The following is a 20,449-nucleotide window of genomic DNA, read 5'->3' as shown; positions in this document are numbered from 1 at the left end:
AGTTTGTGCACTATATGTTCCATGTCCTTTCCTTCCATTGTCTTCTGAAAAAGAATCAAACATCTTTGACATGTGTCCTCAATGATTGATTAAGCTAATTGTTATGTATTTTCAATATAAAATAATCCTACATAAATATTTAATCACTTCCAAAAAAATAAATTTGATTGGTTTACTATAAAAGTAAACCTAATAATTATTTGGCAGAATTTAAAAATATTTTTTCCTTTGTAAATATATATAATCAACACAATTGGATAGTACTTTTTAATTCCTTTTATCATGCCATAAAATCTTCTTTCCGAAATCATCTATTCTCATATCATTTTGAAATACTATTGTACCCACATTTGGAATCTAGTCCATGGTTCAAGGTAACTCTTGCTTTCTTGTCAAAAAAACAATTGAAATTTGAAAAAGGCACTCTATAAAAGGAAATCACTCAAATAAAGATGTTTAAAATATTTTTTTAAAGATATTTTTTAATAATTAAATTTAGTATATATAATCGATTAAACCGTGTTATTTTTGTCAAATTAAGCCATAGATAAATTAATTTAGTCAAAAAGATGGTGAATCAAATCTTGAACCAATTTAAAATTTTTTTTATAGAAAATGACTATAATACTCTTTTTATAGAAAATAACTAAAATACTCCTATTATATATATATATATATATATATATATATATATATATATATATATATATATATATTTATTGAGAATTCTAAATCCTAATCCTATGACGGCAAGAAGTAATTGACTATAATTTACTATTCTCAAAATTAATATACATAACATGAATATTTTAGTTATTTTTATAATAAAAGTATTATAGTCATTTTCTATAAAAAATAATATTAATTTAGATTCAGTTCAAAATTTAATTCACCATTTTTTTGGTTAAATTAATTTGTATAACCTAATTTTAACAAAAATAACATAATTTAATTGATTATATGTATTAAATTTTAATTACTAAAAAATATCTTTAAAAAAAGACGTTTTAAACGTCTTTATTTGGTAACTCCCTCTATAAAACGTGGCTATATCATAGACAAGTTAAAGTTGTTTCTTGAGTTGCCTTCTCTCTCTCACTCACACACACTATTGCATATACATATAGGTAATATATAATATTCACTTTAGCCTTCAAGTTATTAATATATGAAGGTCCTTTGAAGTTCCAAAGAGAATTCAGTGACAATATATATATATAGAGTTAGAAGAAGTCATTCCAACCAAAATTCATATAAATAGAGCATAAATATTTTCGTCTCTTCTCTCATGATGATCTTTTCATACATCATAAAGAGATTAATTATTGATTTTCAAAGGTTAGTACATTTTTTTCACAATGCATGTCACTGAAAAAAATTTTTCCTGCTCCTGTGGTTTACTCAATTGAGATCATAATACAAGTTTATTTTGGTAATTATTAGAGATATGAAATGAAGCTATGAAAAAAATTATATTATTTAATTTAATTTGCAGGTTTATTACATTGGCAAGAAGATGAAGGTGGTATACGTTGCACTGCTTTTCTTCTTGCTGGGTGCATCTTCTGTGAAGAGCTCATTTAGGTTTTCTCTAACACTTTCATTCCTTTATTATTCTTTTTCTTTTACAAAAATTAAAAATATTTTGACGCTTGATTCTTTGTTAAACTAATACAAATGATGCTTTCCTTCTTAGCTTATGATTTTTTGTACGTTATTACTCATCGTTAAACAAATTAAGTAACGGCAAGCATAAGCATTCAAAAGGAAAACGTTCTATATATATATATATATATATATATATATATATATATATATATATATAGATTAATTACTTCTATCTTTATATTCCTGAAACCTGAAATATAATCATAAGTACTTAAATAGTAACGGATATGGAGAAATAAAAGCAGACTCCCATTTCTTCTAAATTAATCACATGGTGAAAGCTTTCAAAATCTCATGTAATTTTTTTAAATTATTATTTTTTATTTTTGGTGAAGAACATTATTTGTCTACTTGCATATGGCATGAATTGATCATCGTGTTTCTCGCATGCTGAAAGAGTGCTTTACCAAAACCCCTACTATTGCCTCTTTTGTTTTCTAGGAGTATATTCCCTTTGTATATTTTCTTATTGTAAAATAATTTAATTATTGAAAATTTAAAATTAAATATATGTGATTTTTATTTCTTTTTATTTGTAGAGTTAAAATGATTCATTTTATTTATTCGTAAAATATTATTTAACATTACTTTTATGGTTTTGACAAGTATGTATGAAGGGTGGAAATTCAGGTGCAGTCGACTTCACGTGAAGTAAATGCTTGAGAATCATTAAATGATTTGGCTGATTTGACTAAATTTTCATCTAATGCTTCTCAGATATCAACTTCACGTGAAGTCGACTTCACCTGAATTTTCACCATGTATGAAATAGTTCAAAACTTCAAATAAATTTTATGGTTTAAATTTACAAGTTTACTAGATGTTTAATGCAATGCCAAAAACTTCTTTTTTTTTCTTGTTAATTTATGTAGGACTGATTTCTCAAAATCAAAAGATATTTCGAAAAAAAAAATCATATTAAAATGACAACAGAATTCTTGTAACTATTTTTTTACCTTATTTTCACTATTTCCTTTTTATATGCATGGCTTCTACTCGCTGAAGAACATCGCCGGTTATTCTGAATACTGAAAATCCTGATCGGGTAATAAAAAAGTTCTTAATTTGATTTTCTTATTAAGTATTGTATTTAAGCTTAAGAAATTTTGTTACATTTATCGCATAAAATATGATATCAATTAATTTATTATTTTATTATTTTTATAAAGAAACTTCTTAACTACGTCATAATGTGAAAATTTTTTGGCCGTATCATTTTACTATATTTTGCTTTTTTTTCCTTTTTATATTTTATCAAAATTAATAGTTAAAATATTTTATAAAAATTTACTACACAAAATAAAAAAATGTCTTATTATGAGTACACTCATCACACAATTGACTTGGAGTTTCAGGTGATCCTTCAAAACGGTATCGTTTCCATCACTTTGGCAAAGCCTGGGGGCTATATTCTTGAAATATCATATAATGGAATTGACACCATACTTGAATCTCGAAATGATAAAAAGGATAGAGGGTATCTATTTCTTCAATCTATCTTAAATAAATAAACTTTGCTTAGATATTGATCTAATATGCTTTATTGTGTCATGAAATTAAATTTGGATTAACATATACAAGGGCCTGTTAATTTTTTTGAGTTTTTAACTTATAAAAAATAGTAGAATTAATATTTGATATAATTTTTAAAATTAAATTATAATTTTTTAAAAAGCTATTTAAAAATTTATAAAAAAATAAAAAAATAATTTTTTATAATATTATTTTTTATCATATTTTTATAAAATAAACACTTTTAAAATTAAAACTTAATCACAAAATAATTTATTTATAAATTACTTTTAATATAATTATTAAATTATTTTTTTTAAAATAACTTAATTAAAATGTTTATCTAAATTCAACCTAAATAATGTTTAAATTGATAGTGGGCCTTCATATTTGTAGGTACGTGGACTTTGTCACAAATGAACCAGGAGAATCTGGCGGCGAACCAAAGTACACGCATATTTCAGTGTCCTCTTAATTATTTCATTCATGTCTTCGTATCATTAATATATAATAAGCTATTTTTAAAAAGTGTTCAACATTTTCTAAAAAATATTATAATTAAATATTTTATATAAAAAATGTAAATTTGTATGCATTAAAAATATCATGAGAATTAAGATTCAACAATAATACTGCAGAACCGAGACGACAGATTTTAAAGTCATAGCACAGGACCAGAATATGGTGGAAGTTTCATTTACAAGAACATGGTCACCCTCAGATGGTGGTGTCCCCTTCAATATAGACATAAGGTGAATCGTACGTAGCATGTTTATACAGTTACACGTGTATTACGTAATATCGCATCAGCACAAATAATTATTTTCTAGTGAAAAATTAAGTGCAGTTTACTTCACATGAAGTTGATAGTTGAGAACGGTTAGATAAAAATTTAGTCAAATCAATTAAATCATCTAACGACTTTTAGTTATCAACTTTACGTGAAGTCGACTACAGCTGAGTTTTCATTTTTTTTTTTTATGTTGATTGCATATGTAAAACATTTTACTTCATCAGTATGAAAACTTTGATTTGAGTTGCACTAAATACTACTAATAATATTATGCAGAAGATTAAGTTAATTGAATTTGCAGGTATATATTGAGAAGAGGGGATTCTGGGTTTTATCCATATGTAATATTGGAACGTGTAGAGGGATTTCCAGCTGTGGAAATTGATCAAATTAGGATTGTTTTCAAGCTCGCCCGTGACAGGTGATCTCACCTTAATGTGCTAAATTAAATCATTTGTGCTTAGCAGAGGAAAATAATACCAACACATGATGATATCAGGTTTCGTTATATGGCTATATCAAACACAAGGCAGAGGATGATGCCATCTATGGCAGATAGAGAAAATGGTCAAACCCTAGATTATCCTGAAGCCGTTCTCTTAACCAAGCCATTACAACGAAATTTTCTTAGAGAGGTATCAATGTATTTTTTTATTTTTAATATTGAATTCACAATGATATTTTTTCAGATTATGAATTGTTAGTATGTTAATTTTAAGGTGAAAACTCAAGTACAGTCGACTTTATGTGAAGTTGATAGTTTAGAGCCATTAAATAAAAATTTAGTCAAATAATCTAACCGCTCCCAATTTTACGTAAAGTCAACTGCACCTGAATTTCTACCTAATTTTAAATATGATCTATTTAATTTAAAGTGGTCTGATTTTTAAAAAATACAAAAATTATATTTTTAAAAAAATAAAAAATTTAAAATACAGAAATCAAACTTTTTAATTTTAATTCATCTCAAATTAAAAAAAAATTTCAAAAACGAAAACATTAGAATATGTTACTCATCTTTATTCTATGAAAAAAATAGTTTTGTGATAGTGATATTATGGTTATAATTAATTTTTGTTTTTCGATGAACGGTTATTATTAATTTATTATGGTGTGATTTTGGGGTCAGGTGGATGACAAGTATCAATACTCAATTGAGACTCAAGACAACAAGGTTAACGGTTGGACAAGCCCATATTCTGAGCCACGTGTCGGTTTCTGGATCTTAACACCCAGCAATGAGTTCCGCAATTGTGGGCCTATCAAGCAAGATCTCACCTCTCATGTTGGCCCAATTGCCCTCTCGGTAAGAAGTTTTATTTTTTCCAAAAAATAATAATTGGATAGATAAGTTTTTGGTCAATATACTAATCTTTTAAAATTATTTTTAATTCTATTTTAAATCCTAAATACTACATCATAAGTCTTAAAATTTAAGTCCTACTCTTAAATTATGAATCCTTCTAAAAAAGATAAAAACTAAAAGAATTTTAAATAAAAATTATTTAATATTGACTAATTAAAAAATTAATTAGTTTTTTTTTAAAATATTAGTAAAAAAAGAGTTTTCAAACTATGATTAAGTTGTTTTTATGTGACTTTAAAATTAAATTTTATTTTTGGTAACTTTTTAAAATAAAAAATTTATGTTGTAAAATTAAGCACCGATACAATTATTAAATTAGACTGAAGCGAATACTTGTCCATGAAAAAAATGTTAATAATAATTACCCATGCATCATTGCATGAACGAAATCAATTAATCAAATAACAAAGTTGATATTTTCAACATGTGTAGATGTTTGTGAGCAACCACTATGCTGGAAGGGAGGTAAATATGAAATTTCAGGAAGGGGAACTTTATAAGAAGGTTTTTGGCCCTGTTTTTATCTACCTCAACTCTGGTCCAAGTAATCAAAATTTGTGGTTAGATGCCGTACAAAAGGTACTTATATATTAAATTATCTTTCAAAATTTGTTATATCGTATATAGTAATAATTCTTAATCATTCTTTTTTCACAATTATGTAGCAATCCAATGAAGCCAAAAGCTGGCCATATAATTTCCCTCGATCAATCGATTTCATTCCAGCCAATAAACGTGGAACAATATCAGGAAGGTTGCAAGTCCAAGATAGGTATGCAAAAATCACTTTTTTTTTTTAAGTGGAGACACACATGCAATTAATTTTACGGGGGAGAAGTTGGTAACTGAAAGCCGTTACATGAAAATTTAGTCAAATTATTAAATGATTCTCAACTATCAATTTCACGTGAAGTTGACTTCATTCTGCACGAGTTTTAACCTATTTTTTTTTAGGTCTTGGAAAACTTAAACCTTATGTGATTATACAGTATATGAATAATGTACTTGCTTTTGATAGGTTCATGAAAGGACAGAGCCTTCAAAATGCTAACAGTGCGTACGTTGGTTTAGGTTTACCTGGAGATCCTGGATCATGGCAGAAAGAAAGCAAGGTCTACATTTATGTTATTAATAAAAGCAATAAGAATAATTTTACATATTCTAGTTGTACTTAATAGAAATAATTCGAATGCATTTACAGGGTTATCAATTTTGGACTCGAACCGACAAGAATGGTAATTTTGTAATCAACAATATTGTACCCGGTGATTACAATTTGTATGCATGGGTTCCTGGTTTTATTGGAGACTACAAATACAACAAGACAATAACCATCACACCAGGTACAATATCTTTAAAAAACACTTAATAATTTCTATTGCACATAATTAACTTGTTATGGAAGAAACGTTTCACTTGCATATATGGACTGTGCATGTAGGATGCTCCACCAACTTGAATACACTTGTGTATAATCCTCCAAGAAATGGTCCAACACTTTGGGAGATTGGAATTCCTGATCGCTTAGCTGCTGAATTTTTTGTGCCAGACGCTAACCCTAAGCTCATCAACAACTTATACAGGAATCACACCATTGACAAGTATTTTTTTTCTATTGGCTTAAGTTTTAAGGATAATTAGTTTTATAATATGATATCAGAACTTTTATTTTTAACTAAAAGATTTAGAATTCAATGTTTATTGATTCTAAAAAAAATTATTAACAAAATTTATAAAAATCCAAAAGAAGCTATTGCGTGAAGAGACGTGTTAAAAAATATAATTATTATTATTACATATTTGTTTTCCTTTTACTTAGACAAATTAAATTTGTTTCCACAACTGTAACAGATTTAGGCAATATGGATTGTGGGAACGTTACGCCGAATTACATCCACATAATGATCTTGTATTCGTTGTTGGTGCTAATGACTATCGCAAGGATTGGTACTTTGCTCATGTTACAAGGTAAGTTCTGTTAACAGTGTTATATATTGGAGTTATATACTTATATATGTTAACTTTTAACTCTAAATTGTGTTGTGTTATGTATGTAGGAAAATAGGAGAGAAGAAATACAGACCATGCACATGGCAAATTGTATTTGACCTTCCAAATGTCACATCCAGAGGAATATACACACTACAACTGGCTTTGGCATCCTCAACTGAAGCTGAATTGCAGGTTCAGTAATTTAACATTTCTTTTGGTTATGCTTAATTAGATAACATAGTTTACAAGTGCGAAATGGATTTTATTTCAGGTTTGGTTCAATGACCCTAAAAATGCAAATCCTGCACACTTCACAACAGGACAAGTAGGAGGAGACAATGCCATAGCAAGGCATGGCATCCATGGATTGTATAGGCTCTATAGCATAGGTGTAAGTGGGAAGCATTTGGTGAAAGGAAAGAACATCATCTATTTGAAGCAATCTAAAGCTTTAACTGCATTTGAAGGAGTCATGTATGATTATATCCGCTTAGAAGGTCCTCCACCTTCATCCCCTGGATTTGATCACTAACTTGTAGTAGTAGTGAAAGGAAGTGCATAGTAGATACAATATCAGCCACGTATTTAGAATAAAATATATATTAAATACACAAAACACAAAGATATGACAGTAAATGCTTCAAGTGGAAGGTTTTAGAGTGTTTCCAATGTCGATGACAAAACGATATTTGACATCAGCTTTGAGTAGACGCTCCAATGCTGTGTTAATATAATCAATAGGAATAACCTCAATTTCAGGTTTCACGTTATGTTTAGCAGCAAAATCAATCATCTCTTGTGTCTCTTTCATCCCTCCGATGGTACTACCGGCAACTGTCTTTCTTCCTGCATCCCAAAATAATCATCACTTAATTAAGGCCACACCATAACTTGTAACGTATTATTATTAATTAATTATGTATACCCATAATTAAAGGAAATACTGGCAGCTCTAGAGGCTTCTCCGGGGCACCAACCATTACAAGCTTCCCGTGACACTTCAATAAACTAATTAGAGGCAATAAAGGATGGAAGGCAGAAACTGTGTCAATAATACCATCAAAACTGCCCGTTGCAGCCTGCAAAATTAACACAAACTTTAAATATTTATTCAATAAACTATCCAAATATATTCAAAGAATAAATTATTATTTGTAACTATGAAAGATACAGACGACAAATATACCTATATAATAATAAAACGATAATTGTAACCACGGAAAATGATCTCCGTGTGTCAAGAATATCCTAACAGATTAATTACGTAACCAACATCTGGATACGCTTGGCACACGGACGACGTCATCTTCCGTTGTTACAATTATTGTTTTATTATGGGTACATTTATCAGCGCCTGTATCTTTTATGGATATAAATAATAATTTATTCTATATTCAAACATTCACCTGCATCTGATCATGGTCACGACTTATAAGGAAGTGATCAGCTCCTAAAAGTTGAATTGCTTCGTCCTTTTTCTCAGGGGAGGTGCTGATGACCGTTACCTTAACCCCAAAAGCTTTGGCAAACTTAACAGCCATGTGACCTAACCCACCAAGACCAACCACACCCACATGGAGTCCAGGCTTGTCAAGCCCATAATATCTAAGAGGGCTATACACTGTGATCCCGGCACAAAGGAGAGGAGCAGCAGCATCAAGAGGAAAGCCTTGAGGAATTCGAACCACAAAGTTTTCATCAGCAACCATTAAGTCAGAATAGCCCCCATAGGTGATGGTGCCATCAGTGTCTTTGACACCATATGTGAGAATCATTTGTGGACAATAGTTCTCTAGAGCATCATTACAGTTTCTGCATGTGTTTTTGCGGCAAGAACCAACCATGCATCCAACACCAACTTTGTCCCCAACTTTGAACTTGTTTACCTTGCTTCCCACCTCTGTCACTGTGCCTATAATCTCATGCCTGCATGTTTTAAAGAAGAACACATTCAAAATATGCAAAACTTTTAAGGTGAAAATTCAGGTAAAGTCGACTTTACGTGAAGTTGATATCTGAGAGTCGTTGGATGAAAATTTAGTCAAATTAGTCAAATCATCTAACAACACTTAAGTATCAACTTCACGTGAAGTTTACTACACCTGAGTTTCTACCAAATTTTAAATACATAACTAAAATGAAGGATTATTTATTACCCAGGAACTATTGGATATAGGGAAAAGCCCCATTCATTTTTCAGCATGTGTATGTCAGAGTGACATACCCCACAATACAAAACTTTGAATGCCACGTCATTCTCTCTCGTTTCCCTGCAAAAAGTTTGACAAACCAATTCTTAATGAAGTTGCAAGAAATCAATTGAAAAACTTGATATGAGTGAAGCAAACCTTCTAGAGAAATTAAAAGGTGAGAGAACACCAGAAGTATCCCTAGCTGCCCATCCAAAGGCCTTTCTAGGATGCTCAAATTCAGCTTGTGTTGCCATTATTATAGTATGATTAGTATCTGATCTCTAATATACTTGAAACTAATCAGGATCCAATTGCATAAAACCTCCTTAATATCTATTCTTTTATAGTAATTATTTGTGTGGTAGTAGTACTGTTTATTACGTCTTTGGTAACCAATGTACTTTTATATATGGGGTACTATTTTAAGGAAAATGGATTCTCTCCGGTGAAAAAAATATTTGAGAGAATAAAGTATGATTTTTTATCTTTAATTTTTTAAGTGAGATCAAAATTAAATAAGAAAGAAAAAACAATGAAAGGTTAGATTACACATTGTAAAGCATCCAGTTTTTTTTATTGGAAAGAATCTACTCCCCTATTTTAAAAGAAAAATGTTACCTAATCAATAAATATTATTATTTTTTGTCAATAATAATATATAAATATATTTACAAAAATTTTATATATAAAAAATATAATTTATATTTATATTTTTTAAAATTTATACACATAATTTGTATTTGACGTGTTTCTATAGAATCGTATAATTCTTTTTTTTAATTGATAATTTAGTATTTATATTAATTAAATGATAGTGAAAAAAAATATTAAAAATTACTGAACAAAAATTTTTCTTTTGACAAATATACCTGCATCTCACACATATTTTGAATTACGAGAGATCAGAGATCTTTTATCGTTGTTCTTGTATGCTGAAAAAAAAAATTCTTTTGATAACATATGGAAGAATTAAACTCAAAACCTACAACTATCTAAGATCACAATTTTTTTTAGACAATTAATTTACAATATTGTAGTAGATGAATAAAGACTAAGTAAGAGGAGAAGAAAGAGAAAAACGGAAGAATATTAACGGGTTGTTAACCAAATGCAAAACCAAAACAAAAAATATCTTATAAAGTCACGTTAACATTGTCATCAAAGATAAAAAGCATTATATTACACCTTATCTAACAACCATGAAAACAAGAACATAAGAAAAGTCTGTCTATGATGTAAGATATCTACACCAACTCCATTTAATAATTATAATGATAATAATAGAATATAGAATTCAAAATTTATCGTACATGATATTGACAACAATAATAACATTTTCCGCTATAGGAAAAACTTGCATTACTTAAGTAGGTTTTAGAGTCAACGATATGTGTTATTTATACGCATTGTCCCTAGGCCCTAGACTTATTATACATTTGAAATGAAACTTTAAATTGCAAGTTGTAAAATAATTATATATCAACTAACAGAAAAATTGAAGCAGCCTATCAAAAGCATTTTTTTAATGATGTTTTAACGTCATAGAACTATAGCCTCTCGTTTAATTTTAAATTAATATTGGCCGTTGAGAATAATAAACTTTGAACAACTTGCTTAACTAAAAGCTCATATGAAAAGGATAAAGAAATAATTTAACTGAAAATTACGACAAAATATGAGTCAGCAAGTGATGAAACTTCCAACAAGCAAACAGGTTCGTTTGTTTCCTTTTAAAAGCTAATTATTGGCCTAATAATGGAGACGATAGAATTATACTTTATTATTATCTCCCGCTAACAAGAACACTACTTCCCCATAAATACCCTGAAGATATTATTATTATTAGTCTTGAACAGTTGGTTCTAATCTATGGCGCATGGATATTGATATGGACACAGGATACAATACACGATATAGAATATATGCAAATTTTAAAATTTTATAAAATACGGGAATACGCATACATATAAAATATAAAATATTTCTTAAATAAATTGCAATGATATTTTGATATTTTATTAATATTAAAATATAAATTAATTTTTTAATTATTTATAATGTCTTATTTTAATTATATAAAATTTTAAAATATTTTTTGTTTTAATAAATAATAATATATATTATATTTAAATTTATTTTAAAAATATATGTTAAGAATAAAATTAGACACGTTAATACATGATGGAATTTAGGTGTATTCAAACATATTCGAAACAGAATTTTTTATTTTTTACTAAGATACAATTAGCAGACACGTATGTCAAACAAATATCAATAAATATCGTGTATATAAAATATATTCAACACGCAAACACGACAACTTAACAAAGTGTCTATCTTTCATTAGTTACAATAAAGCCATGCAACTAGAAATTTATTAAAAGTTGTACATGTTAGGATATAATTTTCATAATAAAATATCTATATACCCGAAGATACTTTTTATCTTTGAAATAGCTTTTAGCATTCAGTTAAATCTATTCAATTATAATGTAGTATTTCGATTTAGCCAATAATATATTCAGTTTTCATAGTTAGCCAGAGAAGTGTATTATAAATCATATTACTTAAAAAATTAGTCAGATAATTAATTTTTAAATAATTGATGCAATGATATATGTTACATCAATATTTAAACAATATTTTTAATGATAGCACGGAAATAGTTCAAAAAAATTAAAATATGTATTATAATAAGTTTTTTCCTACAAATAGCTTGTTTTATTTACAGAAAATAATTCAAAAGTTGATACATCACTAGATAATATATAACACCTAATTCTATTGTAACTGAGTCGAACTACATATCTAAATATTTTGTATCTAAGTTTAACTAAATAGATTCAAATTCAATAAAAATTACTTTTATTACATCAGTGTATATATATATATGCGCGTTTTAATAATGCTTTTTCGTCTTCGTCTTTACATTTTTTTTCTTTGCGTTTTTTCTTCTTTTTTTCGCTTTCTTTCTTTTTGGTCTTTAGATTCCTCCTTCTTCTTCTTCGCATTCTTCCTTCTTCTTTTTCGCTTTTCTTTTTCTTCTTTGCATTTCTTTTCTCAATCATCATTATTTTATTGTTATTGTTGTTACTACATTTTTTCTTTTCCTCCTTTTTATTAAGGTTCATTTGAATCCAAAAATGAATTCTATATGTTTTTATTGATGAATGAATCTTTTTGACTACTTGTTTAAAATTGAACTAATTTTGGTTTATTTATGTGTTAATTGAGGTTCAGTTGATGTTGCTATTAAGTTTTGACCAAGTTTTTTATTTTTTAAGTAATTTTGGTTCATTTATTAATTTATTTGAAGTTCATTTGGATCCAAAAATAAATTCGATGTATTTTTATTGATGATTGAGTCTTATTGACTGCTTGTTCAAAATTGAACTAATTAAATAGAATGAGTGAAATCTATTGCCATTGATGAATAAAGTGATAATGAATAATTTCATTTTTCTTACTAAAAAACTTGGTCAATATTTATCAACAGCAGTAAGTGAACTTCAATTAGCACACAAATGGATCAAAATTAGTTCAGATTTGAAAAAATAGTTAAAAAGACTCAATGATTAACAAAAACACATCGAATTTATTTTTGAATCCAAATGAACCTCAATTAAATTAAGAAATGAACCGAAATTACTTGAAGAATAAAAAATTTGGTCAATACTTATCAGCAGCATCAAGTGAACCTCAATTAATACACAAATAAACCGAAATCATTTAATCATGGCATCAGAGAAAATCAGAATTAATAAAGATGTTAGTAAAATGTTGGTGTTATTAGTGATGACGATAATGAAAAAGGAAAAGAAAAAGAAGATGCAATATTGGAGAAGAAGAAGAACCTATGTGCATAAATTTGGGAGAAGGAGGAGAAAGAGAATGAAACAAAGAAGAAAAAGGAGTTGTGTGATTTGATGAAAAGTTGTTTTAACAAGTTGGTTAAACTTGGTTAAGTATTTTGCTTGAATATTGAGTTTTATTGTAACTTTTAATGTTGGTATTTAATTAATAATTTTTTAAATGAAAGCACTACATCCCTAGGGTTATTTGCATTTGTTACTGAAGAACTGGACACCATGTCAATCGAGTGCCATTGCATATAATTGTGTGAAAAATGTGTATCACGTTTTACTTAAATTTAAATTCATTATCTTTTTGTAACCTATTTTTAAATGTCACACATGATTTTTCTTTTATGGAGGAAAATTTGCGTTCCTTCTTAACCAGGCCAATAAAGCGTCACCTGACGATGAATATAGCAAAGAAAGTTTCCATAATTTGAAGACTAGAGGCAATAACGATTAAATTGTAATGTCTTCCAACATCTCCTTAAAATGCAGTAAAAAACTAATTTTAACATCGGCTATGGAATACCATTTAACTTAGCTCACTTACTTACTATATATTATTATTCCCCAACATAAAAAGAAAGATCAAAAAAGGACTCTTAAAATGTTAATGATGCATATTTTGGTATTTAAGAGGTTGTGGCATTGAGAGTGTTTCCGATATCAATAACAAATCGATACTTGACATCTGCTTTTGCGAGGCGCTCCATTGCTGTGTTTACATAATCCATTGCAATAACTTCTATCTCAGGCTTCACGTTATGTTTAGCAGCAAAATCAATCATTTCTTGTGTCTCCTTCAACCCTCCAATACTACTACCAGCTATCATCTTTCTTCCTTCAAATGCCAAACATTAATAATTAATCCTCTATTAAATGGCATGTTTAATAAATTGGTTATTATTTGTTTCTAACATAGTCTTACCCGTACAAAGAGAAAATATTGGCAACTCTAGAGGCTTTTCAGGTAAACCAACCATCACAAGTTTTCCATTAGGCTTCAATAGAGCCAGCAATGGAGCCAAAGGATGCACTGCAGAAACTGAGTCAATAATACCATCCAAGCTATACATTGCAGCCTAGAAAATGAAACTTGTTAGAAATGAATTAAACTACATAACATTTTTTATAAAAATAAAGGTGGAAACTCAGGTGTAGTTAACTTTACGTGAAGTTGATAGTTAAGAGTTAATTTATTCAATTCAGTCAAATTATCTAAGGTGAAACCTCACGTGAAGTTGATATCTAAGAGCCGATAGATAAAAATTTAGTCAAATCAGTCAAACCATCTAACGGTTCTCAGGTATCAACTTTACGTGAAGCCGACTTCACGTGACTTTTCACCATTATCTAATGACTCTCAATTATCAACTTCATATGAAGTCGACTGCACCTGAGTTGTACCTGAGTTTTCAGTAAAAATAAAATACATGTACCTTCATCTTATCTTGGTCTTTACTTAAGAGAAACGAATCGGCTCCTAAACGTTCAATAGCTTCCTTTTGTTTGTTAGGGGAAGTACTAATGACAGTTACTTTAGCACCAAAAGCTTTGGCAAACTTAACGGCCACATGGCCTAATCCACCAAGACCAACCACACCGACGTGCAAACCAGGCTTGTCAAGTCCGAAATATCTGAGAGGGCTATACACCGTGATCCCGGCACAAAGCAACGGAGCGGCCACATCCAGTGGAAGGTTATCCGGGATGCGAATGGCGAAGCGTTCATCGACTACCATTGAGTCAGAGTAGCCTCCGTAGGTGATGGTGCCGTCCTTGTTCTTGGCACTGTATGTTAGGATCATTTGCGGGCAGAAATTTTCAAGATTTGCAGCACAGCCTTGGCATGAGTTGCAGGATCCAACCAACACTCCCACTCCCACTTTGTCTCCAACTTTGAAATTTTGTGCCTTACTTCCTACCTCTGTCACTACTCCAGCAATCTCATGCCTGTAAATCAAATGTATGTGTTGTTATTTGTTTTGATTAATAAGAAACAAAATAATTTTGAAGATTAACATACCCAGGTACTATAGGGAAAGTGGTATTGCCCCATTCGTTCTTTAACATGTGAAGATCCGAGTGACATATTCCACAGTACATCACTTTGAATGCCACATCTTGCTCTCCAGTTTCCCTGGACAAATTTCCGTTTAACAAAATATATAATTTAGTTTTCGTTATCACTTGATGAAGCTAGCTAAGCAATTATCAAGAATTAATTAACATTGCTCTCAGGTTTTGTACGTTTTGATCTGCTCCAAAAGCTAATGTCTCACTAACCCTAGATTTTATTGTTCACAAGAAATTAAACATGAATGGGGGTACCTTCTGGAAAAGTTGAAAGGGGATAAAACCCCAGAAGGGTCCCTAGCTGCCCATCCAAAAGCCTTCTTTGGATGCTCCGTCTCTGGTGACGCCATAGATCAGATCAGATACCGATTGCTTGATAATGAGAGAGGAATTATATTAATTATCAAAGTGATGAGAAGAACGTATCAAACGCAAGGGAGATCGGAATTCAAATATTGAATGGGCCAATTTATAGTTGAATGTGTGTGCATGTGTGCATGTGGCTCTAATACTTATGAATCATATGGTGCCATAGTAGTTAATTACCTTAGGTATGGATATTTGACCTCACCCTTGATATATGAAAAGTGAAACATCCTTTTAATAGGAAAGACAAGATTTTGAACATTCTAAAAATAGTATGTACATAAATGTATTTTTTTTTTCTATGATAATATTTAACCAAATCAGATGCTTTATTCTCCAGATTTTATAACATATATACAAAGTAATTTTCAAGATTTAGTTTCATCAGTCAAATTAATTTAATTTCTGTCCAAGTTATTCCATAAGTTATTAACAAAAAAAAACAGTAAGATACTGACATGAAGTGTTAAATTTTAAAATTGTTTTATCGAACAAAATTTTTAATTTATTTTTTGTGCTTATTGAAAATTATTTATTTTTAATTTAAGTTATAAAATATAATATTATGAACGATAGAAAAGAAAAGATTTCTGATATATAACTGCCGTTTTCAAGTTAATACGGAATGATGAGAATTCAAGTTTATATATATCCTGATGAGATCAAGACATTTTATCAAACACTAGAAGCTCACTAAATAGCAGTGAGGATATTTTTCAGAACATTGGAAGCAGTTCAACCTCGATCCGATCAGAACTCTTCTTCATACAATTCTGTCATAAGATGCGTGCAAGTAAACATTTTCAGTTTTTTTTTTTGCAATGTCTTGATTAGTTCAACTAAACTGTATTTACAAGAATGTGTAGAACTTTGTTGCATAGAGCGTTGCATTTTTTAAGTGTTGTTCTATTGAGATCTGAGAAGGTTGTGGCATTTGTTGATGTCTTAGTCCAATACTGTGTTGTTATGTAATATGTTAATAATGGTAATGAATGGTTTTTTAAGGATTAATTTGTGAATAAGGAATGAGATATGCAAAGTGTTTGAACTTTGTTTCGGATATGCGTTATTATTAGCACTAGTAGTGATATTACTTAAGATGCTAGCTAATATGTGTTGGAAATATCAATTGTTGGAGTTGTGGTTTTATGAATGTCTTGATGATCACCTTTTTGCCTTCGGTGAAGAATTAGGACTGAAATTTCATGTAGTAGAATTATGATCATTTTGATAGTTGAACCATCATGGAAGATGCACAGATCTTATTTTGGCTACTTCTGTTTCTCTTTTACAGGTGGATTTATGCTTAGGTTTGTTTATTAATTCTTTTCCTTAATGCTTTGAACTTAGCTTTTGCTTCTGCGAGTTCCTTATTCATGTTTGTACTGAGGATCTGCTTTTAGCCTTTGTGCGTGCGTGTCTTAATTCAATGCTATTTATTCTCTCTATTCACATGTTCACTTTCTTACCTTATTTGAGGCTACATCTTCCTGGTCTCCATATACATTGTGCGACTCGATGATGGCAGTTTATAACTGTTCAAGATTTGTTAATGTGTTACCGTGGATTCACATTGAAAGAGGAAACAATGAGTAATGAAACATGAATAACACGTTATATTAAGCTTGTATGGTTAAGTGCCTGCTTCTTGTATGGAGTGCTTCTCATGGTTGTATATTATTATGCAGGCACATCTTATGATAATATGACAATAATTGTCCAAAATTACGTGGAGGCTTAATAGCAAATATCCTTATTGGAACAGAACCTTGGTGCTGATCACTTCTTTGTCACTTGTCATGATGTTGTGTAAGAGCAACAGAAGGCTTCCATTTCTTATCAAAAATACATTCGAGCAGTGTGCTCCCTAGCTATGATGTTGGATTCATTCCACACAAAGATGTTGCTCTCCTCAAGTACTACAGCCTTTGCTCTTCAGCTGGAGGAATGATATAGAAACAGGTGAAGATTTAAGACATAATATGCTCTTTTGCCTTCTGTTGTTAATTACTTGATTATGAACTGGAATTGGAATATGTATGTTCAGATGACTTATTATTATCCTGCATTTTGGTTTTGGATTGTCTGTTAATCTTTTTATGGCCACTTGACAATGATGCTAAATTGCTAATTACTTGATATTTCCAGGAATGAATAGAATCCTGAATCTTGAAATTGGTCATAACTCATAACACACAGGTCTTCAATTTCTAAATAACCTTAAGCTGCAGTTGCACTTCAGTTGAATTTTTAGTAACATAGCTGAATATTATGTTATTTGTAATATCTTCCATGGAGAGACATTAGTTGCAAAGAGATGAAAAGTATTACTGTCACCAATGACTTATAATCTCCGTATGCAATGAAAAACATAGATCAAGTTTAATTATTGATCCTGCATGAACTATATTTAAAATACATATATTATTTTCTTGTACAATCGTATGGAGAGTGATACGTAATTCAGTATTCAAACAACAGGTTTATTAGTGATCTTAGATTATTTAGTTTGCTAGTACATAGAATATTGATGTATAGCTCATGCTTTAAGATGATTAGACAACGTGTCTACATTAATATTTATTCACTCTCAACCTTTGTAAATATGGCTATGCAGGACTAATCTTGGATTTTGGCTGGTCATCGTAACTCTAAGATTAGAGTCATTCTTGCACGTGTATGGAAAATGACACTGAACTTGACATTTCTAACAATAGAATTAGTAGGGCTACTGACATCTGGTATATCAAAAGAGATTTTACAAGACCAAGTTTTGTATATGCCCTGGTGGTTCACAGGTTAATAGTGCTCGAATAGCCGACTCTATCCATTATGGATGCATCCCTGGTAAGAGTCATCATTTCTAACGGATTCCCCCCTAATTATAATTATTTAGCTCAATCAAGTAAGTTAAATAAATAAAAATATCTTATAATATATCATATAAAATTATAATACTTTTAAAAATCATTAATAAAAATACATAAGACAAAAAAATTAATACAAATTAAAATAAATCAATTTATTTATTTTAGTCAAATTAAATAATTAATTAGTTATAATTAATATAGTCAAATAAAATATTAAACAATTTGATATTTATCTTAGTCAAATCAAATAAATAATTTACTTTTTAAAATCATTAATTAAAATACATAAAATAAAAAATTAATGCAAATTAAAATCAAATTAATTTATTTAATTATTTTAGTCAAATTAAATAATTAATGTAATTGATTAATTATAATTAATTTGGTCAAATAAAATGTTAAATAGTTGGATATTTATTTTAATAGAATCAAATTATTAATTAATTAATTAACGTATTTAAATAAATTAAAAAAATAAATAAATAATACCTTTAAAAATATATCACATCAGTTATATTATTAATTAACAAAATTTGATTTTAATAATATATAATAGATAGATAATAAAATTCGTATATATAGTAAGGTAGACAAAATCGCGATTCAACTCGCTGAATCGCACGATTTTGCGACTTTATCTTTTCCTCTCGTTTCGATTCTAGTCTTCGTTCTGAAAAGTAGTCGTTCATGCAGAATCGCCGAGCAAAAACGCCGGCTTGCTAGAATCGTAGATTTCTTGTCGTGTAGCATCTAAGGAAGCAGACTGAGGAGAAGCATGGTTTCTTAGCTCAATTAGTGGTGAAGAATGATGAAACCCCAGGTGTCATTTCTGTCCCTTTTAGACTCCTAAAATTTTAATCGTGGGAGGCTTTTTTTTGTTTTCGTTCAATCTCTCGATGACTCAATCTCTTCCTTCTCTTTTGCTCTCGCCAAAGCTTGCTACTTGTCACCGTCAATGTTGTTCCAGTGAATGCTTCTGTCTTTCTAGTCCCTACTAAGCCTCGCCGAATCACCGCTTTGCCAATTATGTCGTTGTGTTGTTTTCTACTTTTATGTTCTGTTTTTATATGTGGTGTTCTTAGGTACTCAGGAGGTCATACCTCATGATTGTTCTTCTGCGTTACTACTCTAATATTCTAAAAATATGTTATATTAAATTCTCTTTTGGTTGATATATTGAAATTATATTCTTGTATTCATGTTCATATATATTGACGGATGATTTAAAATGCATTTGATGTTATACACTATGTACATGACATATATACTCAAACTTTGTTTTCGATGATTAACTCTGTTTTTACATACAATGCTTTATAATAAATTGGCCATATTCATATCCTAATAAACATATTATGATATGTTCATATATATACTATATTGAATTAATCTTAAATTAATTTTATGGTATAACTTTTTATATATATATATTTATATAATTTACGAATTATATTTATGTTTCGTTTTACAATTCTACGAATTACGATTTTATGCCAACTCATCGAGTCGAAATAAAAATTACGAATTTACTACCTTGATATACAGCACCAAAAAATAAAAATGATAGAGAAAGCATGAAGTTAATTACTTTTCAGACCTATGCTTTTTCATAAGAAAAAGTATATGGAATAATATTCATTCAAATGAAATACACGTGTACAATTAATGTGACCCTTTTGAACGTTTTGATCGTGTATTCATTAAGATCACATATGTTGGGTAGACTTTGAATTCTTCGTTAACCACCGCCTTATTGT

At 29.3% G+C, this 20,449-nt stretch overlaps 3 protein-coding genes and 1 long non-coding RNA gene across 6 annotated transcripts; 2 read left to right on the top strand and 2 right to left on the bottom strand.

Annotated features, from left to right (window-relative positions):
- The first annotated feature begins 1,092 nt into the window (after positions 1 to 1,092).
- LOC112799967 (uncharacterized) lies at positions 1,093 to 8,094 on the top strand. Of its 3 annotated transcripts, none has more exons than XM_072236588.1 (17): positions 1,093 to 1,127; positions 1,496 to 1,584; positions 2,674 to 2,713; positions 3,024 to 3,145; positions 3,577 to 3,627; positions 3,819 to 3,932; positions 4,275 to 4,394; positions 4,473 to 4,608; positions 5,103 to 5,279; positions 5,772 to 5,918; positions 6,005 to 6,111; positions 6,358 to 6,451; positions 6,541 to 6,682; positions 6,781 to 6,940; positions 7,191 to 7,307; positions 7,397 to 7,523; positions 7,603 to 8,094. In XM_072236588.1, the coding sequence occupies exons 2-17, from the start codon at positions 1,517 to 1,519 to the stop codon at positions 7,861 to 7,863; spliced, it is 1,983 nt and encodes a 660-aa protein (XP_072092689.1). In that variant the 5' UTR covers positions 1,093 to 1,127; positions 1,496 to 1,516; the 3' UTR covers positions 7,864 to 8,094. The 3 variants fall into 3 exon arrangements, with proteins under 3 accessions (XP_072092689.1, XP_025697771.1, XP_072092690.1); XM_025841986.3 differs by lacking the exon at positions 1,093 to 1,127 and adding an exon at positions 1,153 to 1,338; XM_072236589.1 differs by lacking the exons at positions 1,093 to 1,127; positions 3,024 to 3,145 and having other exon boundaries at positions 1,533 to 1,584.
- Positions 7,416 to 9,891, bottom strand: LOC112799969 (probable mannitol dehydrogenase). The gene is made up of 5 exons (XM_025841988.3): positions 9,680 to 9,891; positions 9,488 to 9,601; positions 8,738 to 9,257; positions 8,257 to 8,410; positions 7,416 to 8,177 (listed from the first exon to the last, which is right to left on the bottom strand). Exons 1-5 carry the CDS (start codon positions 9,775 to 9,777, stop codon positions 7,972 to 7,974), a joined length of 1,092 nt encoding a protein of 363 aa, XP_025697773.1. The 5' UTR covers positions 9,778 to 9,891; the 3' UTR covers positions 7,416 to 7,971.
- A 4,026-nt stretch (positions 9,892 to 13,917) lies between these two features.
- Positions 13,918 to 16,012, bottom strand: LOC112799973 (8-hydroxygeraniol dehydrogenase-like). Its single transcript, XM_025841993.3, has 5 exons — positions 15,712 to 16,012; positions 15,407 to 15,520; positions 14,820 to 15,333; positions 14,309 to 14,462; positions 13,918 to 14,221 (listed from the first exon to the last, which is right to left on the bottom strand). The coding sequence occupies exons 1-5, from the start codon at positions 15,804 to 15,806 to the stop codon at positions 14,013 to 14,015; spliced, it is 1,086 nt and encodes a 361-aa protein (XP_025697778.1). The 5' UTR covers positions 15,807 to 16,012; the 3' UTR covers positions 13,918 to 14,012.
- A 2,454-nt stretch (positions 16,013 to 18,466) lies between these two features.
- On the top strand, positions 18,467 to 19,897 carry LOC112799974 (uncharacterized). The gene is made up of 2 exons (XR_003201286.3): positions 18,467 to 18,669; positions 19,386 to 19,897. It is a non-coding gene; the product is annotated as an uncharacterized lncRNA (long non-coding RNA).
- Positions 19,898 to 20,449: the final 552 nt, after the last annotated feature.

The sequence above is a fragment of the Arachis hypogaea genome, chromosome 5, assembly GCF_003086295.3.
Source record: "Arachis hypogaea cultivar Tifrunner chromosome 5, arahy.Tifrunner.gnm2.J5K5, whole genome shotgun sequence".
In the NCBI taxonomy this organism is placed as follows: domain Eukaryota; kingdom Viridiplantae; phylum Streptophyta; class Magnoliopsida; order Fabales; family Fabaceae; genus Arachis; species Arachis hypogaea.
The sequence above is the reverse complement of the archived record's forward strand: the minus strand, read 5'-3'. Positions and strand labels throughout refer to the sequence as shown.

Excerpts from the sequence above, each read along its gene's own strand:
- LOC112799967 (XM_072236588.1), top strand. The coding sequence starts at position 1,517 with ATGAAGGTGGTATACGTTGCACTGCTTTTCTTCTTGCTGGGTGCATCT. Across the intron at positions 5,919-6,004 it reads GGTTAGATGCCGTACAAAAG|CAATCCAATGAAGCCAAAAG; the intron begins GTACTTATATAT and ends ACAATTATGTAG. Across the intron at positions 7,524-7,602 it reads CAACTGAAGCTGAATTGCAG|GTTTGGTTCAATGACCCTAA; the intron begins GTTCAGTAATTT and ends ATTTTATTTCAG.
- LOC112799969 (XM_025841988.3), bottom strand. The coding sequence starts at position 9,777 with ATGGCAACACAAGCTGAATTTGAGCATCCTAGAAAGGCCTTTGGATGG. Across the intron at positions 9,602-9,679 it reads CCTTTTAATTTCTCTAGAAG|GGAAACGAGAGAGAATGACG; the intron begins GTTTGCTTCACT and ends AACTTTTTGCAG. Across the intron at positions 8,178-8,256 it reads AGTATTTCCTTTAATTATGG|GAAGAAAGACAGTTGCCGGT; the intron begins GTATACATAATT and ends TTTGGGATGCAG.
- LOC112799973 (XM_025841993.3), bottom strand. The coding sequence starts at position 15,806 with ATGGCGTCACCAGAGACGGAGCATCCAAAGAAGGCTTTTGGATGGGCA. Across the intron at positions 15,334-15,406 it reads ACTTTCCCTATAGTACCTGG|GCATGAGATTGCTGGAGTAG; the intron begins GTATGTTAATCT and ends TTTGATTTACAG. Across the intron at positions 14,222-14,308 it reads AATATTTTCTCTTTGTACGG|GAAGAAAGATGATAGCTGGT; the intron begins GTAAGACTATGT and ends TGGCATTTGAAG.